The sequence below is a fragment of the Acanthaster planci genome, linkage group LG18 (genome assembly GCF_054643075.1).
Source record: "Acanthaster planci isolate LZ-2023a linkage group LG18, COTS_SCS, whole genome shotgun sequence".
Lineage (NCBI taxonomy): Eukaryota > Metazoa > Echinodermata > Asteroidea > Valvatida > Acanthasteridae > Acanthaster > Acanthaster planci.
Window position 1 is genome coordinate 9,734,079 of NC_141794.1, and position 26,202 is coordinate 9,760,280.

Here is a 26,202-nt window from a genome sequence, read left to right on the forward strand (position 1 = left end):
CAGTGGATTTTTGTGACTTTTTGCTCACAATAAAAAAAATTCAAATCCTCAAACTGGTAAATGTTGCTGTGTCCTTTTCTTTTTCGTATAGCCTTTATTTCTAAGTTGTTTTTCTCATGGAAAGTTCAACATACTGGCAAACATCAGAAAATGAATGTATGGCAAGGAATTGGAATAAGCAGCGATGTATATGCAAGCAAAAAATAACTCTACGAATTACCAGTTTCACAATGTAATCCACTGTAGTCATTCACACAGGAGCAGATGTAGCTCTCACTGATGCTGCTACGGAAACAGAATCCTCCATTCTGGCAGGGGGAACTATCACAGGGATTTTGAGGGACAGGAGCTATGAAATTAAAAAGGCGATAAAAGTAAAAATCATATACAAATCATGTTTACTGATGTCTTATTGTGAGTCACTATAAAAATAAGACATCACAGATGCTTGGGGTTTTCACAGAGGGGGCTCAAATCTTGGGACACCGCTGAACTTTTTGACGATGCACAATTTGAATCACAGTCATTAAACGGGAAGATAACAGCACAGTGCCAAAAGATGATGGGAATGTATTTGTTGTACTTAATTGTATTAATTTGAGATGAAACTTTGAGATGACAGGGCCCCATAGAGATGATTGTCGAACTGGCCTATCAACGCTTAGAATTTGAACAAATGATTCCAGTTCTGAATTTTATTTTCCAGTTCTGAGATTAAAGCATGATAAGTTCATGACAATTCTGCTTCTTTGTTAGGAAACCATATTTTTCAAAAAGTGGTCTTTAAGAGAACAATATTTCTAAACAGTTGAACCGCATCAATTCATTCAGTGGTCCCTTTGACGTGTTATTTTTCCAGTTACCTATTTCGCAGTGTGTTCCAGAATATCCCACCGGGCAAAAACATTGGTAGGCGCTGTTGAGATCGGACACCAGACAGAATCCACCATTCTGGCAGGGTTGGCTCAGGCAAGGGTCAGCCGGTAGTGAAACTGGGAAGAAATTCATCAGCGAATACTATTAAACTGAGCATAGGAACACCTGCTTGGAACATTTATTTGCTGACTGAAAACTTGCAGGGTACCAGTCTAAAGCGGACAGGACATGCAAGTCTACAGGACATTTTGGCTGGTAACCTGAAGCTGCTACATTGAGTACAAAGTCCTCACCAATTCTGTCCTATTTATACATCACTTTGTCTCATTCAATATTTTGCTAAGAATGTTTTAACTATACAAATTCATGCAACTTCTGAAAAAAAGACAAGACCGCAAAAACTTGTTGACGCCGTTAGAGCTCACACATCTAAAAATTCACAAAGACACAGGTTGTATCCAAATTTGTTGTCTAAAGCTAGGGCTGTGTCTTAGCTGGAAAGACGTGGGGACATGCTGGTAATATAGACATAGTTATAGCTCTTGAAGTCCATTTAGGACACGGCTACAGCTTCCTCGACAGTCGGCCCAAGCCCTCCCTTTTTTCGTCAGTGAGGTCACACTTGTGCCAACCTTGAAAAGTCCAGTAGCCTTGCATGATGGCAAACCTACCAAATTGGCAGTTGTCTCCGGAGTACCCTTGAAGGCAGTTACACCGATAGGCGTTACCAAGGTTGATGCACACTGCTTGATTCAGGCAAGGGTTACTGGCGCATGGATCTGACACTGGGGGGGGGGAAAGAAAACAATATCCAGCTATCCTGTAATTGGCCAACAGAAAGTGTGCGACAAATTTGATTGGTTGCCAGAAACTGGTGAATTTTCCATAATAACAAATTCAATACTTTTGATTTGATTTAAAAGACAAATAGATATTTGCAACCTGCTCTGTAACAAGGTCTACTACAAAAGTGAGAAAAAAGGAATTCTATGAATGCTTTGAAAAGCCATGACGTAAGCTTCATTTGGTACATGTGAGTTCAATACCTCTTTTCGTCAATTAAACAGAACAAATTGATAACATGATTTAGTTTTAGAACATATGAATTGATAGGCTTTGAGAAAGTCGCTTCTAAAACAGGTTTACACTTGGAAGAATCAATTGAAATCTCCTTAGTTCCTTTGGAACATACATGTATTTGTTATAAAACCTGAAACTTCAGCGATCAAAAACATTATTTCAAATTAATACAAATAAACACAAATTGAATTTCCTACCTAGAAATCCCCCCTCTTAACTTTGAGTGATTCACTGCACAGAAAGGCACACGGTGACCTACCGTATATCCATTACCTTTTTCTGGAGTAGGCAATAATTACATTTTGTTGAAATCGACATGTTTTTGTTTGAAAGTTGAAATATTTGGCTACTTGTGGTTGGCTAGGAAAGAAAAGTTTCAATTGGCTGGGAGAAACAGTAAAGCTGTCTTGATTGGTTGAGAGATTTTTACCTGTTTCGCAATTGATGCCTCCATATCCAGCTGTGCACTCACAGACATATTCACTAATAGAGTTGGTTAGACACCGGCCGCCGTTTTGACACGGATAACTAGCGCAGGGGTTCACGATGGCTGCCAAGGACAAATATGACGCACATATAGATGAGACCAAACCACAGGAGATAACTTCAAGCAAATCAAGTCTGCTTGTTGGTTTTAGAGTAAGCATATTTGTTGGACCAAATAGCGAATGCAACAGCGAGAATATAAATGCTGATGCCATTGAATCCTGTTTGATCCAAGTTTTACTGATCATAATTTATGCATCATGCATAAATTATGCATACCATTAAACACAAAAATGCTGCCAGGGACAATCTGGACGACGATTTGGCTGAAATTGAGCTGAGAGTACAGGCACTAGTGCCAACACCAGTTCAGTGCAATATCCAGCGAGATGCGACACTTCAGATTAGAAGTCACAGTGGTCCCACAGTTCACCTGCTTGTCTACACACCAAATATCAACGGTCCAAACAGTTGATCAGTCATTTGTCATGTCACCTTGAAGCAGACTTAACATACAGCAGATTTCCCAGGCAATTAGTATCATCCATCCTTTAATAAGCAACCCGCCATGTTTGGAAACAAAATGGTATCATATCTACATCAGGCATGACCTCATGTCGCAAATATCCTTTGACGGCTCTTTACTGACATCATTCACTTTGCCATGGTAACTATTTCGTTTCAACAAAGAGCTGACACCAGCTTACCTGTTTCGCATTGCAGGCCCTGCCAGCCAATGGGGCAGTTGCAGGCATAATCACCAGCCGATGGGAAACAAGAGCCTCCGTTGAGGCAAGGAGAGCTGGCACAAGGATTGGACAGGTCTGTAGAAACAAAAATCAGGGATAACGTCAAGGGCAACCAGCCAATCAGAATGAGAAGCAGTCACTCGACGAAATTGAGATTTGAAATGAATAGTTTTACTGCGCAAATTTGATCAGGTACATGTTAAAGTGTGCAGATCTCTTGATAAACGGCCTAACAAAAGACTTTGTAGAAGCTTGGCAGGAGCTGACATAATGGTCTGATGTGACTGGTCTACTGTTGTTTATGTCATTCTGAGTCTGCATACAGTAGCTCAAACATGACAAAAATAAAAGTGGATCGGTCATGTGTTATTAGTGTAATTGCTACCACCAAACATCTCAAAAGTCTTCTATTTTATCAAGTTTCCTTGTAGCTAGACACTTGAAGGGTTTACTTTCAAACCTTGACATATCCATTCCAAAATGTCCACAAGTTTAACTTTTCCATGTATAGATTTTAGTCATGTTTAGCTAATAAGCCTGTCCAGACTGACTTCAGGCAACCAGGAGAGGGTGGGTTTCTCAAGGGTACCAAAGTGATGCTAAAGACATTTTGGAAAAACCTTCACTTGTTGGAGACAACCATCTGATATTAAAACAGTGTGTGAAAAAAAAGCGCATTGGTTGCATTGAAAGGTTCTTATTGTCAACATGAGAGCGAATTTCACAAAAATGTCTGCTTGCTTCATCTTTCACAGTACTTTCCCAATCGAAGTTATTAGCTAACTGTTTCCATCTTTTTTTTGGACAGGACAACTCTCTAAATTCAAGAGTGAAAACTCAGTCTTTTCAAGTGAAAACTCACTCCCACAGTCAGAAACTAGGGATAAGACATTTTAAAGTGAAATCAATTCTTCAACCGCAAATATTGAGGTTTTTACCCAAGCTCCAACTGAAGTGATTATTTTGTCAAAGCAGTGTTGTAGTCGAGACCAACACAAGACCAGACACAAGACCAGACACAAGATTAGTCACAAGACCAGCCACAAGACCAGCCACAAGACCAGACACAAGACCAGACACAAGGCCAGACACAAGACCAGACACAAGACCAGTCACAAGACCAGTCACAAGACCAGTCACAAGACCAGACACAAGACCAGACACAAGGCCAGACACAAGACCAGACACAAGACCAGTCACAAGACCAGTCACAAGACCAGTCACAAGACCAGCCACAAGACCAGACACAAGACCAGACACAAGACCAAACACAAGGCCAGACACAAGACCAGACACAAGACCAGTCACAAGACCAGTCACAAGACCAGCCACAAGACCAGCCACAAGACCAGACACAAGACCAGACACAAGGCCAGACACAAGACCAGACACAAGACCAGTCACAAGACCAGTCACAAGACCAGTCACAAGACCAGACACAAGACCAGACACAAGGCCAGACACAAGACCAGACACAAGACCAGTCACAAGACCAGTCACAAGACCAGTCACAAGACCAGTCACAAGACCAGACACAAGTTTAGACACAAAACCAGTCACAAGACCAGTCACAAGACCAGTCACAAGACCAGCCACAAGACCAGACACAAGACCAGACACAAGACCAAACACAAGACCAGTCACAAGACCAGACACAAGTTTAGACACAAAACCAGACACAAGACCAGACACAAGACCAGTCACAAGACCAGCCACAAGACCAGACACAAGACCAGGCACAAGACCAAACACAAGACCAGTCACAAGGCCAGTCACAACACCATGCACAAGACAAGTCACAAGACCAGACACAAGAGAATACACATGACCAGACACAAGGCTAGTCAGAAGACCAGTCACAAGACCAGACACAAGACCAAACACAAGGCCAGACACAAGACCAGACACAAGGCCAGACACAAGACCAAACACAAGGCCAGACACAAGACCAGTCACAAGACCAGACACAAGACCAAACACAAGGCCAGACACAAGACCAGTTAAAAGACCAGACACAAGACCGGACACAAGAACAGTCACAAGTAACAGGGTGAAGGTCTAAGTGGTCTCTGCTACAGCACTGTATCAGAGTATTTCAATCTAAATTGAGAGTAATTTTTCACTCTAAATCATCTTGTCCCTAGTTGCACTCTTTCGAAATTAGAGAGAACCAACTACGGTACAGCAAATTTGGTTTCTACATGCTCACCTGTACAGACCTTTGTCTATTCACTTCTGCTTTATTTATTTCAAAGCGAAAATCGTCCAATCTGTACGTAGACGTCATTTAAATATCAAGCTGACTACATTAATCAATGGTATTTTTTGCAAACCAATGGATTCAAAGAATCTGAGAGCAACACCTAGACGCTACTCTTACCAATTTCGCAGTTGTTTCCACTGTAGCCAGTCGGGCATGTGCAGATGTAAGCTTGGCTATTTGTAATCGTTGCGCAGAATCCCCCATTCAGACATGGGTTGTTCAGACAAGGGTTGGTTAAATCTAAGAAAGAGAGAGAAGAAGATAGGAGTAACTTTCTTAATTCATTTTGCGACATCACCATTTTCCCCCATTTTCATAAAGGCCAGTTATTTATACACATTCTTTATGTGACTGCAAAGGCGAAGCAAAACTGACATCATGAAACACTTGCAACAAAATTTAAAGAGGTTGAAGAATATAGAACGTTTGTGAATTCAGAGCACGATTATTTGATCTGACATCTGACATATTTCTGCATTTGTTCTTGCTGTTGAGATGAACCGGCATCAAACCCCAGTAACTTGAAGTAATTTCTAGGCTACACGAAGGGGCCTCAATCTTGCTTCATCTCCATTCTGGCGGCACCTGATTGGAGTCTTCAGTTCCACAAAAACTGTTTTGTTGAAGGAGCACCAAATGGTATGCCGCTGACCAAAACATGGAAGTTACTTTCAGTTCAAATTCAAACCTAGGCGTACATCCAATAATAAAGTCAAAGACAAACACAAATCTGCTTTTTGGAAACACCCTAGCTCCGTAATAAAGAGTTCCAAAACGTCTTCATTCCACACCCTAGAAAGTTCTATCAACATCTAAAACAGTTCTGTCCATATTCCTACATTTTTACAAATCGTTCAATCCAACAGACCACAGTCTTTTTTCAGAATGCCTGATAAATCTCTGTCATCTCATTGGTTGGTGTGAGGTACATGTCAACAAATTGTGACAGTGCACACACAAAAAATAAATGTCCTGCTTTGGCATTTAATTAAGCACTGAACCGATGAATGAAAGATTGGATCACTATTTGTACACAAATTCTTATTGTAAGAATGCTAAGTAACAACCAATGAGGCAGGTGGGTCCGGAGTAGCCAGTGGGACAGTTACAGATGTAAGATCCCCCAGAGATTGCCTCAAAGCATAAACCGCCATTCTGACATGGATCACTGGAGCAGGGAGATGATAATGCTGTAAGAAGGAAGGACAACGATAAAACACATCAACAGGAAAAGTTAACATCTTTGGCCAATCTGTCTCATACAAAACAACCGTTTCATGAGGACGCGTATGATGTTCACAAACTTGCTATTAAAATTATTGTAAGACATTACAGGTAAAACTCCTGAAGGCTTAGCAAGAAGGAAAAATGCACTAAATAATGATAATCATGATAATATGACCTATTCTATCATATAACAAATTTCAGTACCTCTGACTCTTCATGCGCAAATACACCATAATATCCCACCCATAAACATTCCTAAACCAATCTCAGCTCCCTGAGGAGTATACAACTCGATGCTATTGGTTCAGGCCAAAAACGGCTCATGAAACGCGACCGCCATGTCTGCAAAGCCTCAACACGCTCCCACTTATTCTCCAGGGCGGAGACGGGTAGGTGCATGGGAGCACAGTGGCTTGCCCAAGGTGAGGGCCCAACACATCCTAGCTGATGGATTCGAACCCCTGACCAGCAGTTACCAACCCAAACCAGCAAGCCACAATTAGGCATACAATTCCGCCTACTGACAAGGACAAATTACAATTTGCTAGGGTCAAAGAATGCACGATACCGATCTCATCACAGACGTTTACAGGACTTGTAAGTCAGCGCACCTACCTGGTAGTTCGCAATTGGGACCTCTGTAATTGGCCGTGCAGAAGCAGACATACTGATAGTCAGATCCCACCACACTGGTGAAACAGAAGCCAAAGTTCTGGCAGGGGTTACTTCCGCAAGGATCCGGTGCTGAAAGAAATAAAAGTAGCGACTGTTTAACCACACGGGTCCAGGATTATTTCACAGTGAACTCGCTCCAGGTGTTTTCTGCCCAGAATCCAGACAGTCCACCGCTACAACACAGGCTGAAACACTGGTGTAGACGGTCAACTCTACAGACTTGTTTGTGCACAAAATGACATGAAACTTTGATAGCATCATCCGTTTATGTGACGCTGTAATCACACACGACCAAAATGTGCTAAACAAGCTTTTCCTGAAAGTATCACAGAAAATTACTGGCTTGAAATGTCCTCCACTTGAAATGGGCTACAAAAGCATTTGGAATTGCATAATTGCAAATCGCATTTTTACTGGAAGTTCCCCGAACTTCTGATAATCTAAAAAGACTCTCAACCATAAGAACTCAAACGTGGGGAAACACATGAACAATTCTGTTAAACCTATTTTCCCTGGTAGTGTGCTAACAAAAAGCCTGTGAGATATGCAGAAAAATCATTAGTATGAATGAAGAGTGATGAATGAACTCACCAATCTGGCAATTCGAGCCTGACCATCCGCCGGTACAAGCGCAAGCATAGCCGGCCCCCGTGGTGTAACAGAAACCGTTGTTCTGGCAAGGCAAGCTATTGCAAGGATTGGACACTGGGTAGAAGGAAAAACAAGACAGAGGAGAAGAAGTGAGTTTGAAGTTGACAGAGCTATGGGCCCTGAGCAGAAACAAGAGAGGGTGCAAGTTTCCTAGCAACGGAGGCGCCTTTGGTGGGGAAATTGTACTTGGCTGGTTCGAGAATTACTACGACATGCAAATGTTGCATTTGCATTGTTGCCAACCAAATGAACTTCTCCAATCAAAACGGCTCTTATCAACAGATGGGGGGTGCTTCTGCTAAGGGCAGATTAATGCCACCAAATGCTGAGTTTCCAGCAAAGGCTAGACCTTTACTAGTAGCAGACACATAGAAAACCATATTGCTCTGTATTGAAGCCTGTGTTCATATCAGGGCATTGTGCACCTTTGAGTTTATACAAGGATCCACATAATGAAATTTGTAAAGTGAAAATCTTGAAAATGTTTGGTCCTTTTTTCAGATCTTGTTTTGAAAGGTAGGCATTTTGGAGCATTTCTGGTATTTTTGCTAGAGCAAATTTGCATATTCATGACCAAAAGAGTGATCTCATAAAGGACAGTCACCTGTTTCATCATCAAAAATTAACACAATTTTATCTTCTTTCTTGAGTTGTCGTTAAACTTCATTACACTATGTTGGTACATAAACATAAAAAACAAAATGAGCAAAATTCGGGTTCTTCAACAAGCTAGAAATTCACATGCACGTGAACTGTACGACACACCGAGGTGGGAAAGTGTGCTGCATTCCCAATACATATTTGAAAATGGAAAAAAGTGAGAATAATGTTTAGAGAACTATTTCACAGAATCCGTTGTTGTCTGCAGAGTTGGTCCATACCTTCAGTGGCAGTGTTGATGTTTCAGTGTTGAATATGCAGTCTGTTTGCCACTGTGTATTACAGATCACAATGTGTTGTGCGGATACTGCAAAGTAGCAGCTGTTTGATAGCACAGTTTTTCTTCCAATATTGATTTCTGTCTCTGACCATGGATTCAGGCTCCAATGCTTTAATTTCTAGAGGAGTTCCTCTGCCTGAACATGGTTCTGTTTTTACTGCAGAAACTTTAGACCTGCTTATGCACTGCCGATGCAAGGTAACTTTTTAAAATTCTGTCTCAACTGTGAACATTTCAAGATTGCTGTGGAACCTAGCAGAGGTCAAAGCAGTGAGTCTAAAAACGGCCCAGTATACACTCACTCTCCCAGGATCCAATGTCACCGATCCCTGATCTGATCTGTGACCCAATTTTTCCAACTGCCGTTCAGGATTGCATCAACTTATTATCCGTCACAATATCAGATCTCCAAGAGGCAAAACTTCAACGATGCTTACCTTGCTCGCAGTACGTTCCACTGTAGCCATCCTGACAGAGGCATACGAAGGAATAGATCAGGCCCACAACGCTGGTGAAACACTCGCCGCCGTTCTGACAAGGGTTGCTGGAGCAGGGGGCGGGGACTATGACAGCAAAGGAGGAGGCAGACAAACCAAAAATTAGCCCATTCCGACAACCCATATTTTTTGAGGGAAATGTCTAGTAAACAATCCACTTTGAATGAAATGGAATTTTTAGCTTTGAATCAAGGTCCCATAGAAATCTGAAATCCAAATTCCATGACTTTTGCAGGAATTCCTGGACTAAAATATGAAAAGTTCCATGCCATTTAATGAAAAAGTTGCTATAGTCTTATGAACTAGAGGACTACCATGTCCCTAATACTGTGCTGACTGACAACTGTAAATTGAACATATCCATTGTCACATCAGAAGCAGCCAATCCAAAATAACCCTTGCATGGTCTTAATTTCCATGTCTTTTCCAGGATTTTTTTCCTCTGACAACAGGATTAACACACAAATACTTTTCCCCAATTTTCGCAACTTTTGCATGACATTCTGCAACTTGTTTCAGGAATTTTTTTCAGGATTTCAGTGACTGTAAGACCTCTGTCAATCTTTCCAATGACATTGAGGCCAGTTTAGACAGCACAGAACTAAGTATTAACAAATCCGAACAAAACAACAATAGTGCACATGAAATTTACTGAAAATGAACATGTGATTAAATTTTGTGAACTTGAAGTGCATATTTTGGTTACCTTAATGCCAAAAATATCAATTTATGGGCATGCACCATGGAAGACATGACGAAGGAAATTCCACATTACTAAATATTTTGTACAGTTTAGTATATGATATACAAGGAATTTGAAAAAACTAGGAAATCGGCAAATTTGACAAAAGCTGCATTCCTGCAGTGTAATGCCAGCTTTTACGTTAGACAAAAGTTTAAAGTTAGATAAGTTTGAACCATAAATTATGCCGTGCAGTCCCAAAGAAGCAGTCTTATCCCTAGTTAATTTTGACCTGAACAGTGCCAAGACTCACAAGTAGACGTGACACCAAGCTTCAGACCAGAAATTCCAGAGACCAGAGTTGACTTACGATCAGTTTTTTCCAATTTGATAGACTTGGCTACGATTCTGCCACTTACTTATCTCGCAGTTTGGCCCTCCATACCCAGTGTGGCAGGAACAGACGTAGGCATAGGCTATGGAAGACTGAAAGCAAGTCCCTCCATTCCTGCAGGGGTAGCTCTGACAAGGGTTGGCAACTGTCAGGGACAAAAAACACTTTGTTCAAAGCAGAGCAAAATGACTGACCTGGGATTCGAACCCATCACCTATGCCTTACCCCTACTAAAAATGGCATATTCAAACCAAGTGATTTTTGAACTGGATTTAATTGAAATGCATTGGGTCCAATTGGTAATCAATTGGTGCTCAATTGGTTTCAGTTGGTATGTTTTCTCTCCAATTTGTTTTCCCCCATCAATTGAAGATTTCAAATGGGATGCGATTGGTTTCAATTGGCATTTGTTTCTTTGCTATTTATTTTTCTCAATCAATTGGAATTTCCAATGGAAGTCAATTGGATCCAATTGGTATGCTTTCTCTGTTTGTTTTCCTGGATCAATTGGAAATTTCAAATGGGACGCAACTGGTTCCAATTGGTTTGCTTTCAGCTTGTTTCCCCCATCAACTGGATTTTTCAAATGGGACTCAATTGGATTGTGAATTGGCATTGGAACGGGTTCAATTGGTTTGAAATGGTCCAACTGAGAAAGGGTCCGAATTTACTATTTAAACCAATTGAACCCAATTGGATTCCAATTGATTCCAAGCAAAAGCAATTGGTTTGGAATTGGTTACTGAATTGGTAAGTGAATTCCATCCAATGGGTAAGTGAATTGGTGTCAATAGGTAAATGAATTGGACATTTTCAGTAGGGACACGCAACGGTGCTCAACCAATAATTTAGTCCAACCATTCTGCATGGTAGCTCTGACATGGGTAAGAAAGGGTCAATTTCTTTCCAGTTGAATAATATAAAGCTAACTGATATGGGATTCGAACCCAACGACTATGTGTGACAGGTACTGGTGCTCTACCAACTGACACATTCAGTCCTGTCCTCACAAGGGTAGCTCTGACAAAGGACGGCGATTATCAGGAACAAAGACGTTTGACCGAGATTGGATTCGAACTTGTCACCGTCAAAATGCAGGTATTGATGTTCTACCAACCGCCCAATGTTGGCAGACTTCAAAACTGTAAACATCCTCACTTCAGAGGCACTAATTATAAATTGATGGTCACGACAGCAGTGGTGATTTCATACAGCTCTATAGAGGTTTTTCAGTCACATGATTTTGACGGTCAGCGTTCAATAAACACAGATGTGCGCAGAAACGTATGCGCCTTCAAAGTCTCTCAGCATTCTGGCGTACATGCTGTTGCCAACTAAAAGACAGAGATTCCAAAATGCACAGGCTGCCGCGGACTTGGAACGTTTCCTGAACTGCCTTTGTCCATCAAGTGACGTCACATGAAAAACCTCTGTACAGGAGACACACTAAGTAATTTATGACATATGAAACTGTACTGGGGCCAATTTCACAGAGCTGCTTAAGCACAAATTTGCTTAAGCACAAAAAACCTTCTTTAAAAAACAAAGGTTACCAGCTCAAAATCTATGTGATTGTCATGCTAACCAAAAGACAGGTGAATACCATTCCAAACCAATATACATCACATGGAGTTTTGGCTGGTAACCTGATTTGTCAAGCAAGGTTTTTTCAAGCTTACGCAAATTTTGTGCTCGAGCAGCTCTATGAAATTGGCCCCTGGACGTACCTAGTTGGCACTGTGAGCCTTGGTAGCCAGCTGGACATGTGCACTCATATCCATCGTTTGTGTTCAGGCAAATACCGTTGTTCTGACACGGATAGCTCAGGCAAGGTAAAGCAGCTATAACGTAACAGCAAGAACAGTTCCATTTTCAGTGAAGGGAGACCAGAGGATTTCAACTCATCTCAACATCAGTCAAACGGATATTTGCAAGTCCTACATGTACCTCTCCCATGGCAATGAATACGATTTTTCAAAAGGAGCAGAAATTGCAATTGAGGTTCCAGATTACAGAGAGGACAATTGGAGTATTTCACTACTGGGCTAATTTTTGGCTGGACATTTGAAACCAGCAAGACAGTTGGCGAAAAGACATGTGACTGTGATAAGGTCAAGTACTCCTCTGTTACAACACTCACTAACATGGGCTTTGCTTGGGTGGTTGTGGTCCTGTTTCTTCTTGTTTTTGTTTACTTGAAATTATTACTGTATATTTTAGAATTGCAAATAAATGTTAATGATGACGATTACACATGTTAAAACAAAGGCTTTTTGCTCACCAGCAACAGTCAAGCACACATGTGGAAAAAATTGGTAATTTCACAGTTCAAGAAAATAAATAAGAAAATGTGAGTGTCGTACGTACTAAATATCTCGCAGTCCGTGCCAGCATAGTTTGTGGGGCATCTGCAGGTGTACGCCGAGCCACGATTGACACATGTCCCTCCGTTGATGCAAGGTGCACTGAGACACGGATTGGCTAGGGGTTAACAACAAGAGAGTTTGATAGTCTGCAATGCTTAGAGGAAGCTGTTGTACTCTGCACATGTAGCAGGGTCTCTTTACAAAGCATGTGGCATTGCACGGTTAATTTGAGAATACGGCTTATGGATATTGAAGGAGATTTTAAATCAAGACTCACGTAATTCCAGAAATGAGGGGGTCCAAAAGTGTGACATTTTGGTGTCCCTGTTACATCTGATTTTTTATATTTGACATGGAAAAATCACCCGAAATAGATTTCAAACAATTACTATTTGTTTGGCAGGTAATTTACATTAATTCATCACTCTTGGAAATTAGAAAATGTGTTCTGAACTTACAAAATCATATGTTAGATGTAACAGGGACACGAAAAAAATGGACCCTTAATTTCTGGAATTACCCTTATTAAAGTAAGAATGTTTGTTGAAGATAAAATCTGAGCCAAGATATTAAAGGCGACAGAACCGGTTCTGAGAGTGTTGAATTTGGCACCTGTCCCTAATGGCTGATAACTCCTTCACAATGGTTTCAATTTTAAGCAAACACATCATTCTCAAACAAAAATCAATTTAAAAAAAAACAGCAGTTTCACTTTAAAGGGTCAATTTGACATTAATTTTGGCACACCAACATGGACTTTTCACTAATGCACAGCTTAAAACACTTATGAACCAGCTTTTCCAAAGTTGATCTTGATGAAACTTACAATATTGACAGTTGGTTCCACTGTAGAGTATGGGGCATTCACAGCGGTACCCGTCAAAAGTGTCGTCTTTGATGTAACTACAGATTCCGCCATTTTGACAAGGAGAACTGATGCATGGACTCACTGATGAGAAACAATGAGAACAGGTGATAAATTATCACACTAGGACTGGCAACTTTTGTTGTGAAGCACCTGTGGTCTGTAATTTTTTTGACCAGAATACAAGACTTTTAGAAGAGGTGAGATATATGAAAATGTAAGTATGCAATTCAGCCTCTGGCTGAAAGGTTTTTTGAAGTAATGTCAAACGATCAGCAATAAAAACGCAGTGCATCAATATTCCAACGTGAAGATTTCAGATTTTCCAGTTTTCAGATTTCAAAGTCTTTCTTCGCATGGTAGATTCTTAACTTATGCATTTATACAACTGACTTTAATGCAACTGATAGTGGTTCCAATTTTAACGAATGCAAACGCGTGAAGTAAATTTGGTGTGACAAAAGATTTGTAATGAAGTTAGAACTGCATTAGACTTTTGTGATTTGCAACAAGAATTCTTGCTACATTGACTGAAATAATCAGGGTTGGATTTGCTGTTGCACTGTAGAATAAACTTCACGTTGCCCAGAAAATTTATCATCATATAGACCTTGATTCATCCCTTCAACTCACTGATTTTGTCATTAAACAGTTAATCTTTAAATGGAAACACAACTAGAGCATAAAATCTAAGAAACACACACACAAAAAAGGAATTGGTGCCTCATGGTCCATGTATCCCTCGGGTGTTCAAAACACCATGCTGCACGTCACTCCATTCAACAGTTGCTAATGGCCCATTGCAATATGAAGGCCAAAAAATGCAGTAAACACCAGGGTGTGCTAGCTATACTATCCTGCCTAAAGTCTATCTGGCTGTCAGCTACTCACCAATTTCACAGTCAATTCCAGAATAGAACTCTGAACAATTGCACGTGTAGTAGGAGCTGAACGGGTTACAGATCCCACCGTTCATGCAAGGGTTGCTGGAACAGGGCTCATATGTCACTTTAACAGAAAACAAGTACAAAATTTACACTTTATTATGACACAATGTTTGTAGCGATACAATTACCTTGGTTGCATGAACAACCTCATTCCAACAGAACAGTTTTTGCAATGAACCGACTCAGTTTGATGAGCCTTCACACCAATCCGAACTTTGATGGCTCCATAAAAATAGTGGCAGCTATTAAAATTTACAAGGTGTGCAAAAACTCATTTTACATACTCAGCACGGTCTGACGCTTACAACGTACTGAGCATAACCACTTCAAGTTCAATGTGACTGATGTGGAAATAAGGAGGGACTTCCTCTGTTCTAAGGCAGTACATGTAAGTAAGTTCTGGAAAATTCTTCATGTATTTGATTCTGTGATTTAGGGCAATTCAATTATGTGATTCATAAAAAACTTATGAAAATGTTGTGCCATCTTCTGCTGGCCGTTAAAACCAATTCACACCAACTTCTACTCTGTTGCCTCTAAGGCCAGACATCCCTGACGGGCCACTGACTTTATCAAATCCCAGTTTTCAATGGTTTCACAACACCAGGCTGCCGCTTACCAAATCCCTGGCATAGAGGCCCACTCCATCCCGGGGTGCAATCACAAAGGAAGGCCGTGTTGGTATTGATCAGGATACAAGTGGCACCGTTGAAGCAAGGGTCGCTGGCGCAAGGATTGTCAAAACCTGCAAAGGATGAGATGCCACTCACTCAGCAATACTCACTCGGTCAATACACAAAGACCGAGTATCAGTGACTGAAACGGGTTGGCTTTTATGTTTGGAATGTGAATTTGAATGTACATTTGTGGCATTAAGGCAAGTGTCTGCTTTCCAAATATGCAGAAGTTGGACAAGATTGACAAAATTTACCAAGCATGCTTCCCAATGTCAAATTGACTTCGTTACTTACATACTGAACACAAGAAGAAAAGACAGGCCTAAAAGGTTCAAATACCAAAATGAGTAAATTTACTCAAATGAAATGAGCAATATACTAGAGCGTGCACTTATGCCATTTTCTGAGCATTTACACCAGTGACCAGAAAACTTTTCTCGCATCAGTGATGCTCAAAGAAAACGTGTCCTCTCATATGTGCAATAATCTCATAGTTTCAAACTCATTCATGAAAAATTGCTGAGTTACACACCAAACAAAGACTCACTTATGAAAGGTTAGTCAACTGAGATTCTAACACTCACCAAAGGTGCATTCAGTGCCGGTCCAGCCCGGCCTACAGTCACACTGGTATTCTGCTCCGATCGCATTACACGTCCCACCGTTTTGGCATGGGTTACTGTCACAGGGTACGGCTAACAAAATAAAAGTAACAAGTGCGATGGTTTCTATGCTAGAACAAGCATTTGAAAATTCCTGGGCCAATCGAAATGCAAAAAAAAGATTAGTCTTTGATTAAGGCAATGCCAAATTGTTGCCAGCATTCTACATGCAGAAGTTTTCTTCAGGTGGGCTGAGGACACATTTTGCATTTGAGCACATTCCGTCAAAAATTGCTATGGACACAAGTGTTCCCATGTGGCCTTGCAAAATCAGATGAAACTGGGCACTGTGTGAAGTATCATTCATGACTCAAAAGTATGCACTGGATAGGAGTAAGATTTGTCTAATCATTCCCAATCAAAAAGCCATTAAGAAGTATATTCAGGATTTTTAAAATCATGCTACTTTTGATAGGACCGCAAAACGATGAGGACCCCTAATTCATGGCGTATCCATTTCCAAGCTGAGACAAAAACAGCTCTTTTAACAGGCATCAACCAATACACATGATGTCCCATACAGACATTCATCGAATGCTATGGACAATCTGTACATTCAACTCGGCGTCTTGACTGGCACTACTGACACGGGTGAAAACCCCCAAGTTAATCTGTGTTCAAAGTTAGGGCATGACTTACGTATTTCGCATTGGTCTCCGATCCAGGGCACCAGACAGGTACAGTTGAAGCCGTTGGGCTCCAGGTGGCATATCCCATCATTCATGCAAGGCTTGTTGTAACAAAAATCCTCTGAACAAAAGAATCAGAAATCAAACTCCCATGAGGATATCAACCTTAAGCAATCAAGAGGAAACTATGAACAGAAATGCACCCAATTTTGAACTTTTTTTCTGACCTTTTAATTTCAAGTGACAAATGCTTTATACAGAGTATATGCAGAATATAGAATGCATACGCAAATGCTGTGAACATTATTTCGCCTGCTATTCAAATTTTTGTGAAACAAAGTTAGTCATATGTGTATTGATTCTGTTTGTTTTTGTTTGCATGGAGTCACAGGTCAAGAAAGAACCGAGTCAAAACTGGTTTTGACTGCTTGTAAACACCCTAGAATTTTTACAAATGTTTGAGCATGTTCTGGAAACTACTCCGTGCCATATCAGATGGCGCCTTTACTAGTCCCCATGCTTGAGTGATTCCAATTGAGTTTGTCCATACAGAGGCTTCAACTAGTCAGTGGAGGTTGAGCATGTGTGGAACCCCCGAGGGGCACTGGGCCACAGCCGGGCATTTTAGCAAATACTACTTGTGACAGTCTCAGAGTTTAAAAGGAGCGATGATGAAATGTCGCCAAAATATTGAAATAAATGACCACCGAGGGTCAGCCTCTCTGAAGTTCAACTTTGCAAGGGGCTGTACACGGTGATTCAAAGTTACTATTGTGAATTGGGATGGGTGATTTTGTGAAATGAATTCATATTCACGATCACACTCGCATTTCACATGGTGTGGAAAACAATTTCCCCACTGTGTGAAAAGGCATGAAAATGATTCCCACTGATGGGAAAATCTGTGAAAATCTTTTCCCATTTCAGGAAAAGTGTTTCCACATTTTGTAAATGAGAATGAATTTCTTTGGAAGAGAAAAAAAGTGTGAAGAGAATTTCCCATTCCAAGGTTGATTGTCAACCACAATGTACTGTATCTTCAACTGTGCCTGGGCCGAACTTGTTGAAGAACAATACCGTCAGCAAGTGGTTAGAAGCCACGTGCCCATGCAAAGAATAATTTCATGAAGTGACTGACTGAATGTTCCATTCCAGTCGGCTTCTCCCAGTGGAAAACTGTGGAGGGGCCAGTCGCCCTCCCCCCTACTTTTTGCAAGGCCTATAAAGGGGCGGGGCTTCGTGGATTAGCCTATCAATGGCTGATGGCTGATGGCTGATGGTCTAACAACTGGCCCCTTCCACTTTGAAAATCGTTCCGCTGCCGATGCTCACAAACGTCAATTCAGTGCATGCATGTGGTTTGTGAATCGCATTTACCTATTTGGCAGTTGTCTCCGATGTAGCCGGCGGCACACTGGCAGATGTACATACTCATTCCCAGCTGGCACGTGGCACCGTTGAGGCAGGGATCACTCACGCAGTAATTCACTGGACGATGGAAGAAACCAAAGCAATCATAATTCACAAAAAAAGGAAAAACACACCGTGACATAACTGTCTCTTCACAATTTCAAAGTGACTAATAATCAAGTCATCAAAAGGCTTTTAATCTCTGATCATAAGCAACTCAATTTCACTCCAATGCCTAGCTAGTTTTCATATCGACGTACGGACAGGAACAAAGCATCGTCAACACATATGAAATCACTTTATCATTACGCAAGCACAGACGCAAACATTCAGTGAAATTAGATCATGTTTATCTTTGAAAACTACCCTGAGTTGTTAGTAGAGAGCCATGCAAACATCCATGCTGGCTTGACAGGCAAACAACAATGTGTCTTTTACTTTAGCATACCATATATTTGGCCCTAATTTTCTCCTTGTAATTAAGGAATGAAATCCCAACAAAATTGGTGACCATAATTAAAATACAATGTACAGCACTTATCACTTCAGCTTCAATAAAGAGTACAACCCTTGAACAAAAAGCCTTTCTTCCCAACATTTTCCAGAATGAATGACGTCTTATACTCTCTCTTCCATGACTGTCTGCATCATAACATCTTGATCTTGGCACGCCCACCCAGTGAACAATGAAAATAGACACTGGCACATTATGGTGAATAAACACAATGCGCTTTGTTTTCAATGTGCGCTTTCCTACAGGGACTCCATGGATCAGTCCCACCTCAATGCCGTAGGCAAGTGCACACGTAAACAGAGCGTGATGACATCATGTTACAGGTCTATGAGCCAGTGAGAATTGGGCCCTTGATTATGAATATGTATGAAGTATGGTAATCATACCAATTTCACAGTGAGTTCCCACATATCCGCTGGGGCAGGTGCAGATGTAGCCGTCCTCAAGAAGCTGGCAACCTCCGCCGTTCTCGCAAGGATCGCTCTTGCAATGATTCACTATTGGAAATGATGAACGGAGATATTTTAGTCTTCTACAAATATCAAAATGCGGAAGGGACACGGCACCCACCAAAGACCAACTCATGTTGTAAAGTGGCAAAGGCGTAACTATAGCAACTTCCGCAGGTGCACTGGTAAGGAACAGACTGAAAGTCACGCATTTTCTCTGATTTGCTCTAAGTTTGTCAATCTTTCATTTGGTGCTTCGGTAAGAAGTGCTAAATTGAAGCAAAACCTGGATAAATAAACCTCTGAAGTTTTTGAGTCAAAAATTACGAAATCCTGACAATCCTTTTGAAGAAACCAACTTTATGCAACAACAACGTTTGCTTTTTATTTCATAAACACTGAGGCAAGTGGTCCTCAAAAATCTACCGAAAAGAAGTGCACACCGGAAACAGCATTTTAAGTGTGAGATTCAACCGAGTAATGGTTGTGGGCAGTAAAACACAGGTCAAAGAAATTTTGTTGGTTACTCACCAATGTCGCAGTTGACTCCAACAAATCCGTTAGCACACTCGCATGAGTAGCTGTCATTCATCAAGCCGCAGGAGCCATTGACGCACGGATTGCTAGCACAGTGATTGACTGAAAAAATACAAAAATGTGACAAGAAAGCTTACTTAGCGGTGACTGGATCTCAATCATCTTGGAAGGATGTCATGACTAAAGTCGCAACCATTAAACAAATGTTGAACTTGAGTAAAAAAAAATTCCTGTTGTACTCTTAAGCCACTAAGAGGTGATTGGCTTGTTGATAGCAACCAACAGTTTTAACTGTTTAAAGGCATAAAAAGATGGAGATTGAAGAGAATTCTAAAAAGAGCATTTCAAAGTTGTAACGGTTTGCTGTAATTAAAGAGACTCATGGTGCAATAGTCAAGGCCTATTACATATTTGTGGCAGTGTGTGAGTTAAAATCTAATGCCATCTTGCGTTCTTGGTAATTCCATTTAAATGCAATAGCTTCGTTTTACCGCGCATAAATACTGGTAAGTCATGTTCGACAAAGGATGGAGAACAAATCTTCTGCATAGCAATATAGTGGAATGTTCAATGATTTCCGTCATCTGACTGATGTGAAATGATAGGAAATGATGAAGACAGTGACGTTTTGCGTTCCTGGGCAAAACGTTCTACCACAAGCGTTTTTATCCATCCATGGGTACAAATTTAAAGGTATCTGCCAGGGTAGAGACTGCAGGGTTGGGCTTATTGTGACACAGATCAGAATAGGGTGATGACTGCAAAATACTTTGACGAGCTAACACTACACACAATCAGGGCACAAGACATAGCAGTCATGTGGTGCTACGCTGCTTATGCGCAGGTCATATATACATTTCAAATGCCCTTCCTTACCAGGGAGTCGGGCCTGTATCTTGCTTAAGTATATGACTGCTACAAGTTTATGAACATGTGACGTGAATTGGCAGATCCATGGGGAGGGACCACTGGCCTACCAAAGGGAGAAAAGGTTCCTTTCTCAAATACGACAGAAACATGATTTCAGGGACTGTTTCCCTTCATTTCCTTCCTGAAGAGTGTAAATGCCCACCCCCCAGGGTTCCGTGAAGAAATTCTATAATTTGTGTTCCCTCCCCCAAAATGTTGCCTTGCTCCGCCCCTCCCCTCAGAAACACTGGCTCAGGATTCGCCTTTGGGTATGTGCTTGACCATAGCTGAACTTCTCTAGAAGGCAAACACTCACTTATTTGGCAGTTATTGCCCAGGAACCCGTCTTCACACTGGCAGTTATAGCCGCTGGATGTCAGCTGGCAGGTTCCCCCGTTCAGACAGGGCTGGTCAAAGCAAAAGTCGACTGTTAACAGAAAACAAAAGAGAAACATATCAGTGTAGCTTCGTATCTTTTTCCTCTGGTAGGTTTATATCCCTAGAGGGTTTTTTAAGGGGGACTGAAGTCCGAGAATCATTACAGACTGACTTGGTTCCCGTTTCCAATGCCACACAATGGAACAGCAGATATAGACAGTGACCAGTCTAACTGGCTGTAACTACAGGCACTCCATTAAAGTACAAGAAAAGTAATGTAAAAACAATTACCCTTTTTCATGGACCCATCAACATTTCAGTAACATATGAAATTTTTTTACACAATAAAAAACCTGTTTTCATCTCTGTGAATCTTAAATAATTCTGCTATCTAACACTATGCCAATAATCGGAATAATTCAAAAGTCTTGCCAGCCGGAAAGCTGACACTGGTCATGACATTCTGAGGGCAGAGGGACTTACTTCCATCACAGTTTTTGCCGATGTAAGGATCCACACAGAGACAATTGTAGCCAATGGCATCCGTAAGTAGCTGGCACGTGGCATCATTCTGACAGGGCTGGGCAAAGCAGTGATCAACTACAAGGAAGAAAGTGACATATATTGAAAACAAATCATACAGTTGGAATCAAATAGACCGCATCTAAGATATTTTCATGCTTTTCTTTGTTTATTAGGCAGAAAAAAATTCTCTTATCAGATAAATTCCGGAGGCAATATAGAACTAAAGCTGGCAAATAGTATTACAGTTGGTTTGCATTCAGGTCACATCTGAACTTGTTGAATTTAGAACATTTCATCAGATCTCTAAAACTTAGACCTTACATTAATGTACAGGAAAGGCTTTGTAGTTGAAAAGAATATCTATATTTAGCATTCTGCTCTCATAACAGGTGTCACTGAGTGGTTTCCAAAGTTGCTACAAAAATTATCATAAATTCTGACATTAATTTACGTTGAGATATGAGAAGACCAAATGAAGCTGTTGACTTCATATGGAAACTATGAAAGTGGCTCTTGAGCAAGAAATAACCTGCGTACAAAGGAGTAATCTAACGCTGTCTGACATTTCATTTAAATCGTTAGTTGACTGCATTGGAACAATCACTGGAGAGCTATGGGGCAGAATTCACGTGAAAGCAAAAAGTTGTGCAGGATCCAGTCAACGGGGCTTGCATATTCCCAAAACTTGTTTTGCCAAGAATGTTGGACGATAGTATCCAAAACCACTCTTCTTTAAGGACAATTGTCCGATTAAACCTTTCCAATATCCAACTTACAGAATTCGCAGTGTGTGCCGAAGTAGTCCACTGGGCACGTGCAGTTGTAGCCCTCATTTGGGATGAGGTCGCACACTCCCTGGTTCTGACACGGGTTGCTGCTGCAGAAATCCTCTACAAAAAAGTTACCACATCACATTTGTAAGCAACAAGAGAAGTTGTTGAATAGGAGCAATTTATAATGTGTGTGGTAATGTGCGGCCCACCATTCAAGACCACATGCCAGCACAGATTTAAAATACATAAGACATTGAGTACACACTTGTAGACATCACACACCAGGGTGGACATACCTTAGTTTCTCTCTAATTAAGAAAAATTTGAAAAAACACTTTAATTTCTTACAATATGAGCAGTCCTCTATGCTGGATAAAGCAACCTATACCTTGACTGTCCTTTATTTTGGAGTCCCAATCCCAATCCCAAAATGCCTTGGAAAACTTTTCGGAGAGAGGGGAAAATGTTGTGTGGACCTATGCAAGTCCCCACAATGTCCTCATAACCTGAAATGTGAGGACACATTTCGTGCTCAGATCAACAAAAGGAATACCATACTCATCCACACACACACATAACTAGAAACTGGAAACCAGGAGATTTTCTCTAAGACTTGCTGACAACTACTTTAAAATGTGTTTTAAACAGACAAAAGTCCAGACATTTTTACATTACAAACAAAACTAGAAAAGAAAATCTAGGTGCATGCATTACCCTCGCAATTCAGTCCGGAGAACCCGGCTGGACAAGTGCAGGTGTAGGAGTCATTTGTTTGTGAGCACACTCCATTATTCTGACAGGGGTGTGAGGTGCATGGCTCCAGGGCTGATGGGGATGAAGGGGTGGACGGAGTGTGGGATGTGATGGTGGAAGGGGGAGACGGATTTGAAGTGACCATGGAGAAAACACAACAATGGAATCACAGCAAAATGAAAATGAAAAATATACATGAATCTAGTACACTAAAAGTCATCAAATGTTATAATGAAAACTAGCAGACGACACGAACGACACAAAAAAGTGTACTTCTGGAACAGCAAATCAGACACTGACATCAAAGAATGGGGCATTACAAAAGATGAAAATGACACAAACAGTCATAATTTTCCAAACCACACAAACTTTACACTACACATGACTAAGGAGTAATCCATTTTTAGGCACTTTTCAGAAGTGTATAAAGCCCCCAGGATGGGGGGGGGGGCGGAAAAGCCTGTGCGCCCCTCTGATAACTTGGAGGAAGGACAATCACCAATCATCCTATTCTTATGTGTGCTTTGGGGGGGGGGTAGGGGGCCAGACAGAGGAATCTATATGTTTATACGCTTGTGAGAAGGATGGCAAAAATGAATTACCCCTGGGGAGGAGGAACATTCACAAGTTCACACCCTGGGGCATCAAAATGACACTGTATATGCAGGGAAACGAGTGACAGCGCCCTCAATGGGCTGTTGCACATGAGCAGACAGACGTCTTACCGATCTCGCAGAGTGTGCCCAGGAAACCGTCAGCACAGGTGCAGTTGTAGCCCACAAACGGCTCCAAGTTACAGGTGGCCCCGTTCTCGCATGGGTTACTGAAACAGAAATCCTCTGGAGAAAACAATTTCAATAGAAAAGGAATAACAAAGCCCAGATTCAGTTCATATAATACAAAAACAGGTAGAAAAGAACTCGATTGCAATCCTCACACAAAATTGCAGGATTCAAGAATGTTAGGGATTCAAAAAGTTGTTTCAAACTTTTTTGGTGGAACGTTGTGGGAGAAGACGTCTGTGGTAAAGTCAGATTTCTGGAAAACATTTTGCAGGTCAAGTACGAAAATAATTTTTAAATCAAGACTTGACAACAAACTAAAAGTTCTGCTAAAATACTGTCCTGTTTGAAGGGTTCCCACAGGAATCTGAAAAAAATAGTCCCTGAGTTTTGCATGATTTTACAAGACTAAAATATGACAATTTCACTAACACTGAACGCCACTTTGCAAGGAAAAGCTGTTTGGTATTTACTTGAAGATGACCACAATCAATCGTATTGTCTGAAACGGATACAGCCTGTGACTTTAGTCATTATTTGGTAATACCATATCAAAAGTAGCCCATCAAATATAACCCTTGCACTCTTTTGGCCGTGATAGTTTCATGAATTTTTTTTTCTCTGACAGCAGGATTCCAAGACACCGAACTTTTTCCCAATTCTCCATGACTTTTCCATGACTTTCCTGAACAACTGTTTTCCCCAGCATTTTCAGGATTTTCCATTGGACCTTCCGCACCCATTCCGCAGACCAGGTTGGAAAAAAAATTGTAAACTCGAATATTTGACAAATAACATGGATTTCACCACAACCCCCCCCTCCCCCCGTTACTGTTGATAATAGACTTAGTATCTGAAATCCCATTTACAGGCAAACCAAGGTCTCTCGGGCACTGAGCTGACTTTGGCGCTTGAAACAGAAGTAGATTTTTCTGCAGAAAGTCAAAACTTGGGCCAAAATTCACCGACAAATCTCACCAATTTCACAGTGTGTGCCCAGATAGCCTTCCAAACAGGTGCAGCTATAGCCACTGGACAAGAGGTTACATGTTGCGTTGTTCTGGCACGGATCACTGAAGCAATAATCAACTGCCGAGGAAAAGCAAAACACAGGATGAACGATAACAGAAAAGATGGCTTAATTAAGCCCTTGACGTTGGGACTTTTTTCTGAAAGCCGACTCTGAGAATTCCAGCCTCGCTTGGCCATGAAGGCCACCTGCCAAACCGCAGATTCTCGGTTTGTGGCCCTGCGTGCTCTGCACGCTTTGATTTACACAGTGAAAAGGCTCATTGCCATGCGGCTCTACTCACGCTTCCACATTCCCGTTGCCTCTTTTCAAAGTCACGAAGGACTATTGTGAAGCTGGTGATTATGATGCAAAATCGGCCTTTTCATTTCTGGTCAACACACAAAGGCCAATTACCATATATACAAGAGCCAGGGACTGTCTTCTTTCACCATGTTCACTCGAGCGTGGGCCGACAATAATAGCCGAAAAGCGGGCTGAGGATCTCAATTTTTACAGCGGCTCTTACCGCTTCCCGGTGAGAAAGGATTAAAATGAATGCTATCAGTAAACTGGATGTTATTCATGTCGTAATGGAGTACTCTTTAAGCGCCAATTTTACAGCCAAATGTGGATCTGGTTTGGCATAGGCAATGATAAATGTAAAGTCAATATCACAAAATATATTTACGATTTAAGATCATAAAAAAAAAATTGCTCTAACAAAAGGTGTGACGATAAAATATTGAAGTTTCAGAAAGTTTCATGACATCAGCTCCAGGTCATTCCTTGCACAAATCCTACACAAAACTTGAGAAACAGTGCTTTGTGAAATGGACCAACAGCAGGGATTTTCCTTTTCAAATGCCTAGACTTCACATGAACATTTTTACCTTCAGCACATGTGGTTCCCAGAAATCCTTCAGCGCAGTGACACACGTAGCTATCCAGCAGGAGTTCACAGGTGGCACCGTTCAGACAAGGGTCGCTGAAACAAAAATCAACTGGAGGGACAAGAAGACAGAATATTCATCAGAAACCGTCATGCTACACAGGCAAAATGACATCAGAAATGGATCCAGCACTTACGAGAAAAGGAGGTACTCTTTACAATGATATCTACCTTTTAGAATAGAATAGAAGATATAGAATAGCCAGTTAAGAGCAGAAGAAACGGGGAGAATACAATTTTCCTTTATAAAAACAGAAGTTAACAAAAATTGCAACAAAATTATTCATGTTGTTTGGTAGTTCAGAATGAAATTCCAAAATTCTCCAATGCATTGCTCATCAAACGAAATTAAGGTCAGACATTATAGTGCACATCCAAAGTGAAGAGAAACATAACGATGCTTCATGTCTAATTGTGGAAGACAAAAGATCTCAAATGGACGAGCTGTAGATGAGTCACCAGATGTGGTCATCCAGTCTTAAGTCACTCCAAAAGCTACTGTGAGACCTGAGACTTGTGATTGACACTGTTGATGGACCGTCAGG

General features: G+C 41.1%; 1 protein-coding gene across 1 annotated transcript in view; it reads right to left on the reverse strand.

The window, feature by feature from the left end:
- Positions 1 to 26,202, reverse strand: part of LOC110978729 (uncharacterized) — a 60,921-nt gene that overhangs the window by 16,462 nt on the left and 18,257 nt on the right. Inside the window, 28 exon segments of the mRNA XM_087148430.1 lie at positions 221 to 349; positions 864 to 992; positions 1,548 to 1,661; positions 2,387 to 2,506; positions 3,150 to 3,266; positions 5,572 to 5,694; positions 6,522 to 6,644; positions 7,297 to 7,425; positions 7,948 to 8,061; positions 9,385 to 9,510; positions 10,546 to 10,665; positions 12,248 to 12,361; positions 12,888 to 13,001; positions 13,713 to 13,835; positions 14,643 to 14,759; positions 15,318 to 15,443; positions 15,960 to 16,070; positions 16,677 to 16,787; positions 18,044 to 18,154; positions 18,977 to 19,087; positions 19,571 to 19,678; positions 20,802 to 20,912; positions 21,347 to 21,463; positions 22,165 to 22,278; positions 22,876 to 22,986; positions 23,640 to 23,753; positions 24,675 to 24,785; positions 25,599 to 25,709. Of these exon segments, the coding sequence (XP_087004556.1) occupies positions 221 to 349; positions 864 to 992; positions 1,548 to 1,661; positions 2,387 to 2,506; positions 3,150 to 3,266; positions 5,572 to 5,694; positions 6,522 to 6,644; positions 7,297 to 7,425; positions 7,948 to 8,061; positions 9,385 to 9,510; positions 10,546 to 10,665; positions 12,248 to 12,361; positions 12,888 to 13,001; positions 13,713 to 13,835; positions 14,643 to 14,759; positions 15,318 to 15,443; positions 15,960 to 16,070; positions 16,677 to 16,787; positions 18,044 to 18,154; positions 18,977 to 19,087; positions 19,571 to 19,678; positions 20,802 to 20,912; positions 21,347 to 21,463; positions 22,165 to 22,278; positions 22,876 to 22,986; positions 23,640 to 23,753; positions 24,675 to 24,785; positions 25,599 to 25,709 (3,279 nt within the window).